At 44.3% G+C, this 14256-nt stretch overlaps 1 protein-coding gene across 1 annotated transcript in view; it reads right to left on the reverse strand.

Annotated features, from left to right (window-relative positions):
• Window positions 1–10032: 10032 nt before the first annotated feature.
• The window catches only part of LOC107105981 (fish-egg lectin-like), a 20076-nt gene continuing 15852 nt past the window's right edge, over window positions 10033–14256 (reverse strand). The window contains exons 4-5 of the mRNA XM_015406052.1: window positions 12441–12777; window positions 10033–10280 (exon numbers count right to left, since the gene is read on the reverse strand). Of these exons, the coding sequence (XP_015261538.1) occupies window positions 10106–10280; window positions 12441–12777 (512 nt within the window). The 3' untranslated portion in view covers window positions 10033–10105. The remainder of the gene's footprint in view (window positions 10281–12440; window positions 12778–14256) is intronic.

The following is a 14256-nucleotide window of genomic DNA, read 5'->3' on the forward strand; positions in this document are numbered from 1 at the left end:
GGGCCAGGACCATCCGAGGGAAAACTCTATGGTTTTCCCTCTGATGGTCCTGGCCCCGCCCTCAGCGTGCCCGGCGTACCCGCGTCACTTCTGGGTGACGTGGATGCGGCGTGCGCGCGCTTCAGCCGGGAGTCCCCCACTCCGGTAAGTTTCTGACTTGGCAACCCTATTGGGAGAAGGCCTTCTCAGTCATGGCACCAAAACTCTGGAATTCTTTCCTGGGGGGGGGACTCATCTGTCCCCAGTCTGTTGCCATAGTAACCCAGGAATCCAGCAAGTGAAGACTTTTTTGTTTAATATGGCTTAGCTTCAATGATCCCTCCTTTCTGCCCAATGTTTTAATTGTTGTTCTTATGTTTTTGTATGTATTTTAGCTCTGGTTTCAATTGTTTTAATGATGTATTATTGTTGGGTTTAATGGTTTTAAAATGCGATTTTATATGTGTTTTAATTTATTAGCCTCCTTGGTGGCACTTATGAGGGTGAAAGGCAAGCTATCCATTTTGTAAAATAAATAATAAAATTAACAAATACTGTCTTGGTGCATTGTTCTCTAATTTTGTAATCCAATGTTATTGAGTTGTTGGCTGTACTGTTCTTATTGTATCGTTTTTAATTGTACAATTCTTCATGAGACTCAGTGAGAAAAGTGGGCTATAAATGAAAAAAAGCATAGCAAATTCAGGATTTTTAGGAGGTGAGAATGAACAAGGTTCATCCGCTATTCATGAAACATTAATTAAAAATGAAGATTTAACAGTCAACCAGCAGAAGAAGCACACTCATTCATTCATCTTCTCACGCATCCATGTTCTGGGAGGCCACTGCATCATATAGATGACATGGGAGAATTGTGGCACACCACCATGTCAGTTCAGAGCAGGTGGATGAACCTCTCTAATCTGATTCAGTCTTGGTTTCTCTCTTATATGGTCCCTCAGTCCTCTCTTCTTCCGGGGGTTGGCTTCTCAGCAGAATCTGGGTGAGACCAGTCTGCCTGCAAGTTTCTAACTCACTCATTGCTGACTTGTAAGAGACTTGCATCTGTCCACCTTTGCTGACTCCATCGTTTAACATCCAGGATGCTGACTTTGCCTTTCCCAGTCCTGCAGTTTGGTCTTCTTATTTTGTGGTTTGTTTCCAAATTACTCATGTTTCTTCATCTTGCAGGTGTGTTCCTTGGGCTTCTCTGGAGACATTGGTTGTTACCTCCACAACTTCCTTTCCGTCTTTTTCTGGATCCTGTTTGGTTCTTTTGAAATCCCTTTACAAAAGTTAAATGTTCAGGCTGTAATGTATTTATGGTACTTCTGAATTATATATTGATTATATATTGATCACATCGGTGAATAACTGGATACATATTATAAAAAGAGAGGTTGGCATTAAGTGCAGCTTCATATATAGCAAACAGTTCAAACATGCATTTTATTATCTTGGTATTATTATAACTTTTTAAATATTCCAAATTTTCCTAAGCATGTTGAATGGTTACCTTTTAATATGACTATACTGACTGATGTGTCACCTTCTGCCTTTGACGCCTCACCATCTTTGTTGCCCTCCTCTGGACACATTCCAGCTTGTCTATATCCTTCTTAAATTGTGGTGCCCAAAACTGAATACAATACTCTAGGTGAGGTCTAACCAGAGCAAAGTAAAGTGAAACCATCACTTTATGTGATCTGGACACTGGACACTATATTTCTGTTGATACAGCTCAGAATCACATTTGCCTTTTTAGCTACCGCATCACACTGTTGACTCATGTTAAGTGTATGGTCTACTAAGACCCCAGATCCTTTTCACACATACTACTACCATGACAAGTCTCCCCCATCCTATAATTATGCATTTGAATTTTCCTACCCAAATGCAGAACTTTACATTTATCCCCAAATTCATTTTATTTGTTTTAGCCCAGGTGCAGATATTTTCCCTCTAATACACAGAACTGGGCATCTTTAATCTGGAATACCAGCACCTCCATACCATTCACAGGAACTGTGCATAAACCCTATGTACATATACAACGGTCCCTTAATACAATTATAACATGGTGAGGGTATCTGATACCTGTATTCTTCAGGGGTTTACATTTTCATGCCAGTACCCTTAACTGGTTATAATGTTTTCAGGGAAAGCTGGGATTTCTGCTTACCACAGGTGGTTCCATGAAGAAATTGCAACAGTCCACAAAGGCCCCTCATTGTTTTCAGGAGCTGTACTGAATGTGTCTGTGACTTAGGCAGCTTGTACAATCTGTACTCTACAAGGTAAATAAGGGCAAGAGGAAATGCAAACTGGAACAGGTTGAAAACAAACTATCACTTTTGACACAGGTTTGACATTTCCTGTCTGCTGCCTTTGTTTTCTTGAGCAAAAGAGAATCTGTAACACTGGATTCCCCCACATGCTCGGAGCATGATGCATTGGATACATGTTCAGTGGTGATCATGTATCAAGTATGCATGCAAAGGTCATCTCCCAACCCTTCTAATCCATTTAATACCCACTTGGAAACTTTTCCCAGCATCAGAATTTTTGGCACCAAATGCTGTGTTTTTCAAAAAACAAATTGTTCATTGGTTTATAGCCTGTGTTTATAACTTATGCTATTTGTTTATGACATGTTATAAAAATCTTCTCCCTTGAACACTGAGACATTAAAGTGAAAATCTGAATGAGTCTATTTGGGAGAGCCAGTTTGGTGAAGTGGTTAAGTGCGTGGGAGTGAGCAGTGACTCACAAAAGCTCATACCCTACCACAAATTTTGTTAGTATTTAAGGGGCTACTGGACTCTTACCTGGTGGATGGGGACAATACAGTGGAATAATATTGAGTTGTCATCTGAAGTGATACCTCTCAAACACTGGGCTGTATTAATTATTATCAGATTATAAGGTTAAATAAAATGATGGCTTCAGGATTTGATTCATTAAATTAATTACGCATTAATTAAGGAAATAATTGTTTTGCTTGTCATTAGAGATGTCATATGAACATTAAAGGGACTGTTCTATCAAACTTGTACAGCCACATTTTGGACAGCTCTGTTTATGGACCTGACGTATTATTGAGGCAAACTGTGGTCCCACAATTCCAGTGGTGTTTCACTCAACCTCGCAGAATGAACCAATGTCTGCCATTTTGTTTGTTTTTCTCCCTTGTTTTTATTATTGTTTTTTTATCTCATCAGTTTCATAACACATTATACATAACATCAGAATATAACTGATTATATTGCAGAGTGCTTTTTTTTTTACAAATCTGTTCAATTTTTGTCTTTCCTCCCTTCAGATAGATACAGTTTAGTTGTTGCCATGGAGACATCTTCCCACACTTTATGTAACCACTAATTAACAGCTGGGATTTTGGGGCAAACACAATTCTTGGAGCAGTTATGTGGAGTTTATCATGGCTGCGGTCACACGGAGCATTAGGCACGGTAGAGAGACGGAAGATAGGCGGATTTTCCGGGCGCGATCTCACCACGACATCTCGGAAGCGTAGAGCTCCTGTGGTGAACCCAAGGCTTCCCGCTGAAGATGCGCAGTTAAAAACTAGAACCTCGGAGGTACTCGTTTCCGGTAACCGCGGGGCAAGGGCGGGCGTCTGATCGCGTTTCCGGTGGTAGTTCCGGCGCCTGCCATGCCCCCTCGTATAAAGGGTTTTTTTTCCAACTGTCCATGGGATGCGCACGAGCACCCAATGGTGCATGCACACACTTTGGTGTCCGGAGAAAAAAACACCTGTTTGCCGCGCCGTGCCACTTCTTTGCTGCGGCGCAGGATTGTGGTGTGCTCGGCACCTCCCCCCTACCACGGGACCTCCACGGTACGTCTGCTGGCGCAACTGCACGTTATTTTGCCTCAGGGCAAACAGCCACGCCCCCCCCCCCCCGCATTTTCCTGCCCGTGTGCCCGCGGCCCATATAACCCAGTAATCTTCACTAGCATGATGTCCATAGGTGGCATGGTGCCAGTCTGGTGTAGTGGTTAAGAACACAGACTCTAATCTGGGAGAACCAGGTTTGATTCCCCACTCCTCCACATGCAGCTGCTGGTGTGACCTTGGGTCAGTCACAAGTTCTTTCAGAGCTGTTCTCTCAAGGGCAGTCCTCAAAAGAGCTCTCTCAGCCCCACCTACCTCACAGGGTGTCTGTTGTCGGGAGGGGAGGGGAAAGGAGACTGTAAACCACTCTGAGACTCCTTTGGGTAGGGAAGGGTGGGGTATAAATCCAGTCTCCTCCTCCTCTTCCTCCTCTATCTGGTGTCTTCAGGGGGTATCCATTTGGAAACAGATCCCTCCCTCACAGGATGACACTTGGCTTGGAACTGCCCGACATTTTGTGACACCCCAGCTCCCATGGCACATTAAATGTTTATAACTTATGCTATTTGTTTAAAAGTCTTCTCCCTTGAACACTGAGCCATTTTGTGGTAGTGTAAGGAGAAAGCAAATTGCCATGTCCTACCAGTCATTTCCTTGTGGCTGCTGCTCCTCTGAGAATGAGGTGGGGAAAGGGAAGAAAAATCATGCTTCTGCCAAAAATCACAATGCCCAGTGTTGATAGTGGCAGCAGTGGGGCCCCAGGCCTCAGTAACTTCCCCACCTCACTGATTGCTGAAGCTGGCCCTGATTTCCACACTCTAAGGAAAGCAGAGAAATGTTCCATGTAACTGGAGGTACAGCCCAGTTTGGGACACTATTTGTCCATTTGCAATATCCAGTTCAGGATGCTGGTGAGTATACCCTGACTGTGCAATCCTAGGAAGAATTCCACCTTTCTGAGTCCGTTGGACCTGGACGGATATAACTGTATTTAGGGTTGTACTGCTACTGTCCCGCCAGGATAGAATCCACTGGCTAACAGCCCAAAGAGCAAAAGGGATGTGCTGTTTAGTCAAGGCCACTGACCTTTGTTCGCATGCGAGCAATGCCCACATACTGGAAGCCTTGAACTGCTGTCCTTGGGCCTCTATTAGCAAGGAGAACTCAATGCAAGAGGAGCAGGTGCCTTAATGCTTGTGCCAAGAAGAAACAATTCCATTTTTTAAAAACCTACTCTTCTCGTAACAGTCATTAAGTACTGTCATTATGTAGGCCTTTCAATTATGTTATAGAGCTTCTCACCAGATATAAAATGAGGAGGTCATTCTCATCAGCTGTCTTCTCTGTGACAGGGCAAACCAATCAGTGAGTTTAAAACAAGGAGGAAATGCCAGGTTTTTTTCCAAGCCACAATTTATATATGGCACCAGGTTTGCAAGACCTGACAACTTAACATGGAAGGCATTTTGGTCACAAAATTTCGCACATGGTCATAGTAGTAGTAGATTCCATTAAAATGTGCAGATGTCACCTGAACAAATAAAGACCAACATATCTCTGATCCCACTAGTGTGTGATTAATTAACTAAGATAAGGGCATTTCTCTTTAATGCAACAGCTGTGTGCATCACATTTCACCTCTTTGGTTGCAAGCATTCAGAGGGTGCTTTGTGAAGACCATCCCCTAGTGGTCCAGGAAGAGAAATACAGTCTTCTTTGTTAATACCCTCTGGTTGCTGCAATCCACAGACCTATTAATTTTAAATGCTTGGATTCCAGCTCACAATCAGGGCTGAGGAATGATCCTCATCTATCACCATCAATAGCACACCGCAGAAATAAATGAGTTAAAAGAAATGTGCTGTTTCAGCAAGACCTGGAGGCTTTTTCAAAAGAAAATCTTTATTCATGCAAATAACTCAAGTGATTTTATCTGTTCTGTCACTTTAATAATTTATTTTACATATTTTTATCTCACCTCTCCAAAATTGTTCATATCCCTGAATAACATGGACACTCTTTAAGCTATGCATGCTTTGCTTTTCCTCCCAGGGCTGTGGCTTCTGCTTCCAGGTGTGCCAAATGCTGCACTCACCTCATTGTCATTTGTCATCTACATCAGGTAGGAAGCCCTGTGCATAGACTCACGGACTTTCAGAAGTAATAGTGTCCTGTCCCGCACCGGCTGCGGCTTAGCCAACGCCTTCTAGGTATGAGTCAATGTATGACCCCTGACGAAGGTTTAAATCATCTTTATTTAACTCCACATGCATTCAGAAGATCATTTACTCACAATCAGGCTGATAGCTGGGTGGAAAGTTACATCTTTGTGATCTAAGTCTATTCTATGGCCGTGAGAAAGAGATGAGATTCCCCTTCTCCTTCGCGGTAAGGATAGACAAAAGAAGCAGGAAAAGAGCAATAAAACTCCTATCTTTGCGCCTCTGAGCTCAGGAAATTACCCTAATGAGCCAGTCAGAGGGAAGCTGCTGGGACCCCTAACTGAGAACTACAATTCCCAGGTGCAACTAGTCTTAAAGATTTTTGTTGTTGTTCAGTCGCACAGTCGAGTCCGACTCTTCGCGACCCCATGGACCAGCTCCCGCCAGGCCTTCCTGTCTTCCGCTGTCCTCTGAAGTTGGCTCAATTTCATGTTCGTTGCATCGTTGACACTGTCCAACCATCTCATCCTTTGCCGTCCCCGTCTTCTTTGACCTTCAATCTTTCCAAGCATCAGGGTCTTCTCCAGCGAGTGCTCCCTTCTCATTTGGTGGCCAAAGTATTTGAGCTATTCTTCGGCACTCGGCCTTCCTTATAGTCCAACTCTCGCAGCCATACATAACTACTGGGAATACCATTGCTTTGACCATGCGTACTTTTGTTGGCAGGGTGATGTCTCTACTTTTTATCATGCTGTTTAGGTTCGCCATCGCTTTCCTCCCAAGGAGCAGGCGTCTTTTAATTTCATGGCTACAGCAGTTTTACCAAACTACTACTACTGGAGAAGACTCTTGAGAGTCCCTTGGACTGCAAGAAGATCAAATCAGTCAATCCTAAAAGAAATCATCCCTGACTGTTCCCTGGAAGGCCAGATAATGTAACTGAAGCTCAAATACTTTGGCCACCCAATGAGAAGGGAGCACTCACTGGAGAAAACCCTGATACCGGGAAAGATTGAAGGTCAAAGAAGATGGGGACGGCAAAGGATGAGATGGTTAGACAGTGTCATAGATGCAACGAACATGAAATTGAGCAAACTTCAGAGGACGGCAGAAAACAGGAGGGCCTGGCAAGATCTTGTCCATGGGGTTGCGAAGAGTCGGACTCGACTGTGCGACTGAACAACAACAACTACTGCCTACAGTTAACGCTTACTGGAGGCAGCACAAATAGCTATGCATACTAAGACTGATCCTGATTCAGTATTTAACAGATGCCCAGAACTGCTCTGTTCCTGTTTTCGGTTTGGGCTCCCATTTTCCAAGCTGGAACTCTGAAGTGCAAGCAGCAGGTTTTATCCCTAGAGAAAGGCTACGTGCATCATATTTCACCTCTTTGGTTCCAAGCATTCAGAGGATGTTTTGTGAACACCACCCCCTAGTGGTCCAGGAAGAGAAAAGGTTTCTACTGGCGGTGATAATTCATATAGAAAATCTATAGTTTTTTTGGTGGGATTTTTTTTGAAGCAGACATATGACACTGCCTTATACTGAAACAGACCTTCAATCCATCAATGTCAGTACTGTCTACTCAGACTGACAGCAACTCTTCAGTGTCTCAGAGGCCTGATCCTTTTGGCTAGGGATTGAACTTGGGAGTTGCTGTGTCCCAAGCAGATGCTCTACCACTGAGCCATAGCCCCTCCCCTGACACATTACCTGAATCAAATAAAAATGTAATTGACTTGTCTTGCTGCTTTTTAAGGGAACCTGGATCCCCATCCAGACACTGAGCAGAATTCTGGGTAAGTGATCAGGTTTTCACAGAAGTTTATATCTACACAGTGGCATGAAAATGCGCCCTTACCATGGGAGCAGCTACAAGTGGGGTGGGAACAGGTGGAGACAGTGCCCACATATCCCAGTTCTCACACTGCTTGTTGCTGCTGCCACCCCACCCCTGCTCCTCTCCCTTCCATCTGTTGCACCTGTGCAGACACACTGACTATTTCAGTGGGGGCCTCTACAGGATGGGACTCCCTTTTCCCTGACCAATCATTTCTTGGAAAAGGGGTCATTTTGTAGAAAAAGAGGTGCAGGAGCTCATTAGCATAACTCATTAGCAGAACTTATTTGCATGTGCCACACCCCCTGACATCACCAGAAGTGTGTCAGAAGGCAACACCCACCGCTTAGGCTCCACTGGACTATTTTGGATTGCTAGCTATTGGGGGGGGGGGGAGGGGAAGACTTCCTCGCAGAGGAGGGAGGAGGGAGAGCTTGTACCTGAAGAAAACTTGGTCTTAAAAGTGCCACTGGACTGTTTTGGACCGGGGGGCCGTGGGGAGCTCTACATTTTACCTGGCTGCTTCTTGCTCTGACTGAGGGCTGCTGGGCGCAGGGGGTGGGGCTTGTTGCATGTGCCTGCCCCCTCTTTACTGCCGGAGCTCCGCTCCTGTGTGCTCCTGCAGGAAATTACCCTTGGAAAAGGCCCTTTAAAGAGCTAAAAGGGCGATTAAGGTTCCTGGCAATCTCTGGAAGCCTTGGGGAGTGGAGATTTACCCAAACTGCATTCTATTGTGGCACAACTTCACTTTTTGCTGCACAATTGGAAGTTATGTCACTAAGTTGTGGGACACTCTAGAATTTCATGATAATATCAGTTCCACCTGTGAATCACTTCCAGCTATGCAGTCAGAAGTGAGCCAGTTTGGTGTAATGGTTAAGTGCACGGACTCTAATCAGGGAGAACCGGGTTTGATTCCCTACTCCTCCACTTGCACCTGCTGGATGACCTTGGGCAAGCCCCAGTTTTTGAAAAAGAGCAGTTTCTGTCAAGAGCTCTCTCAGCCCCACCTACCTCACAGGGTGTCTGTTGTGGGGAGGGGAAGGGAAAGGAGTTTGTAAGCTGCTCTGAGACTCCTTTGGATAGTGAAGGGCTGGGTATAAATCCATTCTCTTCTTCTTTTTTATGACATCACGGGAGTCTCCAAGTTGACTTTGAGGGAGACCTATGTAGAGTGCACTACAGTTGTCTAGTGTCGATGCTACTGTAGCATGGATCCAGATGGCCAGTCAGCCATACCAAGGTAGGAGGCCTCTTCTGGGCTAGACAAGAGTTGGAAGAAAGTGCTTTTTGCAGTTGTATTAACTTGCTTCTCCAGCAGTAATGTTGGGTCCAGTGTAACTTCAAGGCTCTTATCTAAATTAGCAAGGGTCTGCTGAACCCCATCAAAGGTAGGAGCATAATGTCCTTCAAGATCTCTGTCTTCCAGAGTTTAGTTTTTGTTTGTTCACTCTTAGCCATTTAACCACAGCAGCTAGGACTTCTACCACATTACCAGGAGATTTGGATAAGGATATATAGAGCCGGGTAGTGGCAATAAATTGATGACAACCAACTGCAAAATTATAAATGATTTGTCGGCCCCGGTCACACCGCAGGAAAAGCTGTGGCAGAAGTGCGGCTTTTTAGAGCCGCAGCAAAAGAGAAGCGCGGCAACAGGATCAGACAGATCCTCCGAGCCGCCGCGCATATGCTCCCCAGCGTGATCAGATGCCGAGAGGGGAGCCACGGACTGGAGAGCAAGGTGAGTCAGCAGCGCATGTGTGCGCATGCGCAGTTCGGCAGGGGGCCTCGCATGCTACAAGAGATGGGCACGTCAGCGATCACATGGCCACCCCTGCTGTGCATTTTCAAGTAAGTAGTAGTGTTTTGCAGGGTTTTTTTAACTCCACATCTTCGGCGGGAAGGGATGGGTTGGGGGCGGTTGTGCGATGCTTGCCAGATGTTGGCATCTGATTGCACTGGTTTAATCTGCCCTCAATCCATCCGTTCCGCGGGGCAAATCCTCCCGTGTGACCGGGGCCGTCCTAAGGGCTTTCCAGAAATGGTGAGGGAACAGAAAACACCATGCTTCTTTTATATGGAAGACTCGCTGAAAGAAAAATGCCTTCAAGCAGTAAGAGGAACTATGTTATGGAGACACACCACAAGCAATAGAGAGAGGGTGACAAAGACAAATCATTTGCCTGAAATGCTTTTAATTTCTTGACTATGGCTAGAAGCCTTGCCAGAGCAGAAGATAATGTTATTCATACAAGGTGAGTTCTACTCTTCTTCGTTGTCTTTCCTTGAAGTTAAGCATTTAAAAATCCTGAAGTCTGGTGTCACAATCCACAGTGTGCGCATGTCATAGGACATGTCTTTGATACCATGAAGATGGGGTTCCATTTCTACCAGAGCCCAGCCTGTTCCAGCAGGTTGTTGTTTAGAGATTCCCACCCTGCAAGGAAATGTAACAACATGATTTTCTCTGAATATCATCAGCGTCTCTGCTTTTTATCTGTGCGGTTGGCATTTCTGTACTCATGTCTTAAAGCTATGCAAGGACAAGACTGAGTTTCAAAAAAATGGCTACAAATTCAAGTTCCATGAGCAAAGTCAGATGCTAAGGCCATCTATGACCTGGAATCAAAACCTTCTTAGGACTAGTGTCAGTAATTTACATTCATCACTAAGATTTTAAAGGTGTCTGGCAAAAACTAGCATTAGTATTGGAGTAGTGTGCAGACCTCTGGGGTATGACTGAGTCATCCTCATGGTCTTGCATATGCCATTCAGTTCTGACATTGACACAACAGGGGTCTGCCCCAATCATATAGCAGTTTTCATTTTAAGAGCACAGATGGCACATTATTGGGGATAGTGAACAATTTCCCCATACTTACAATTAAAACCTAAAAGACCCAATTAACATAACACATGATGGTGAGCAAACAACTTAACAGGGCTCCCAAGTGCTTGCTGTATGTGTGCCCAAAAAGGACCAGTGTTATTGAGCAAGTAGGTGAAAGCGACCACCAATGGCACAAATCGACATGGTGCACAACAAAGGGACAAGTTGGAGCAGGGGAGGCCAATGTGGTTGGACACCTGCCGTCTCAACCAAAGGCCTGGTGGAACAACTCCGTTTTACAGGCCCTGCGGAACTGCAATAAGTCCTGCAGGGCCCTGATTTCACTTGGGAGAGTGTTCCACCAGGCTGGAGCCAGAGCTGAAAAGGCTCTGGCTCCGGTTGAGGCTCAGCAGATGTCTTTTGAGCTGGGGATCACCAGAAGATGTTATGACACTGGAAATGCTTCTAACTGGAAGGAAAACATCAGGAGAAGATACCCAGTGTGGCAAGCGCCAGAGGCAACACACTCTTCACCAGCCCTTTTAGTTCTTAAAATTATATCCCCATTCTTGCTTTACACATTTATTTATTTAAAACATTTATTAGCCGCCTTTCTCCCTTGCAGAACTCAAGGCCATTTAAAATATAAACCATTACAAAAAAGCAATAAAAACAATTATAATTTAAATTATAATTCAAAAGCTCCAGTGAGGGCAGCCAATAAATAAAAACTAAATTAGTCAAATGCAGTCCTAAATAAAACTGTTTTCAGCTGCCTCCTGAACACTGACAGTGAGGGGCCCAGGTGCACCTCCCTGGGGAGGTTGTTCCATAATTGTGGGGCTGCCACTGAAAAGGCCCTGTCCTTCAGATAAAAAGGTAAAGGTTTCCCTTGCTCGAAAGCCAGTCGAGTCCGACTCTAGGGTACCCTGGTCCTAATCTGTGTAGGACTTTAAAGGACAACATTAACACCTTGAATTAGGCTCAGGAATGGATCAGTAACTAGTGTAATTGCTGCTGTATCAGGGACAAATGCTCCCAGTAGCTGGCCTCAACCAGCAGTCTAGCTGTAGCATTCTGCATTAGCTTCTGGAAACTCTCCAAGGGTAGCCACAAGTAGAGCACATTGCAATAACCCAGTCTCGTTGTCGCTAAGGCATGGATCACTGTGGCTAGACTTGACTGAACCAGGAATGGGTGCAGCTGATGCACCACCTGAAGCTGGGCAAATGCACCCCAAGCTACAGCAGCCATCTGGTTTTCTAAGGTGACTGCTGTTTCAAGCAGTACTCCCAAGCTGCGAACCTGGCTTTTCAAAGGGACTATAACCCCATCAAAAGCAGGAGAGATCTGAAGTCCTTGGTCGGCCTTTCTTGTCAGGATTAAGTTTCAGCTTGTTCACCCACCCTCATCCAGTCTCATCCAGGTTCAGAACACCATCAGCATCTTCAGAATTAGGTAATAAAAGAAAAAGGTAGAGCTGGGTATCATCTGCATATTGATGACACTGCAGTCCATACCTCCGGAAGACCTCTTTCAATGGCTTCATATAGATGCTAATTAACATGGGGAATAAGATGGGGCCCTGAGACACCCCACAGGTCAATGGCCATGGGGCATACATGGCATGGAAGAGAACTACATTTAAAGAGACAGAGCTGCTGTTGTCTCATCCAGCATGGCCTTGAACTGACTTAGAAAGTCAAATTCCGGTGAATGACAGCCATCTTTATCATGAGGAGACCCTCTTCCAAATCCATTTCATACCTGCGATAAATCCGTTGGTCATTGGTTAGTCCATAGACACATCCATCTGTCCCAGCCTCTATCTTAGAAAATCCTTTGCCTTCTTCTGTCCAACTGCTTCCAACACAGGAATCCTCAGTGATGCCATGTCGGAAATAGGCTTGGCCTTTTCTATCAACAGCCCAGCAACCCCATCGCCCGCAGGCTATGTGTTTCATTCTCCCCTCCATGTGGTCCCACTCCACCTCCTGGTTGACATCAGCAAGAATAATTTTTGATTTAGGCAGACAACGGACAGCATCATTTATGACTCCGGCAACAATATTGCTTCCGCCTGCATCAATCTGTGTGAGCTGCCCTGGAAAGAAAATAATATATATCTGAAACTGGTCTACATCTGGAGGGCATGAAGAATATTCTTCATCCAGATTAATGGGGCAAAGGAAGCTGAAATTAATTTTCTCCCAACATTTGCCCCACGCTAGTTTCGATTATGAGAACTCTCCAGACAATTCACCAACTACATGCATATTTGATAAATAGTCATCAAATATTTAATATTTGTGTTTGACATCTAACATTTGATTTCAGTATTTGACCAGTGGCGTGTAAATGGCAATTAGAATCTGCTGTATCCTATAAGAAGCCATCAAATCTAAAGTACACCCACATTTAACTGTTGAGATAAAATCCAACGTTCAATGAGGAATTTCAGGAAATTATCTTCAGATTCAGTTCTCCAATAAAAATATAACCCAAATGCTGTGATACAAGTAAGGAGTCATTTAAAGGATTACGAAATAGGCACATTCAAATCGATAAATTCCCAGAGGTTTTTAAAATTGTCCCAAGTTGACTAAATCCTGCGTATGTCCATTGGGGTGGTCTCACAATACATCAGTGGAAAGCATTAACAGTTGTGGATCTTACACACGTATCCTTCCCCCGCCATTCTATTGAACCTCAGGAAAATTGAGATTAAGCCCAGCCTGGAAAGGGAGAGGTAATAATTTACAGCAGAGATTCAGCAGTATAGGATATGCACCAAGAAGGAGGAGGAGGAGATTGGATTTATACCCTGCTCTTCACTCAGAGTCTCAGAACAGCTTACAATCTCCTTCCCTTCCTCTCCCCACAAAGGACACCCTGTGAGGTAGGTGGGGCTGAGAGAGCTCTCTTGAGAACTGCCCTTGAGAGAACAGTTCCAAGATTGACTACACCAGGGCTGCTTCGACATGGACGTTTTGCTCTGTTTTGGCATTTTTTGGAAGCATCAATATAATTTTGTCTTCTGTTCGTTCTGATTCTGATTTTCCCATGCTGTGCTGCGCTTTCCCCCCCAACCTGGTTTGGTATGATCTTTTTGGAAAGATCACATGCAAAACTCCTTTGGATGCCATATGGATGGGAAGATGTGCACTTTTTGTAGGTCTCACCTACATCATTGCCATTTCCCTTGCTTCAGATCTCTTTGCTGCAACATCCCTACACACACTGGAGGATTTTTTCAGGCTTTTAAAAAAATCAAGAATTGGTAGAAGACTATGCAATGTTACAGCATGTTATAATGAGTAATCACTAAAGTCCATTAGTTCTAGCTTTCATTTTTAAAAGGACATTTCTAGCCATTTTCATTGCATAGTTATAGTAGGAAAGGTGTGGTTGGACAGTTCCCTTAATACTTCCATAAGGAAAAACATTGGACACTTATTTTATTTAAAAAAATGAAACTAAGAACTAGTACACCACTGTACAATACATCATTATAACTTTATAGCACTTTAGTGATATAGCTATTGATTTTTTAATCTCTTCCATGGGGGGGGACCCCAGTAGC

Source organism: Gekko japonicus, unplaced genomic scaffold, assembly GCF_001447785.1.
Source record: "Gekko japonicus isolate JY-2015 unplaced genomic scaffold, Gekko_japonicus_V1.1 scaffold431, whole genome shotgun sequence".
Lineage (NCBI taxonomy): Eukaryota > Metazoa > Chordata > Lepidosauria > Squamata > Gekkonidae > Gekko > Gekko japonicus.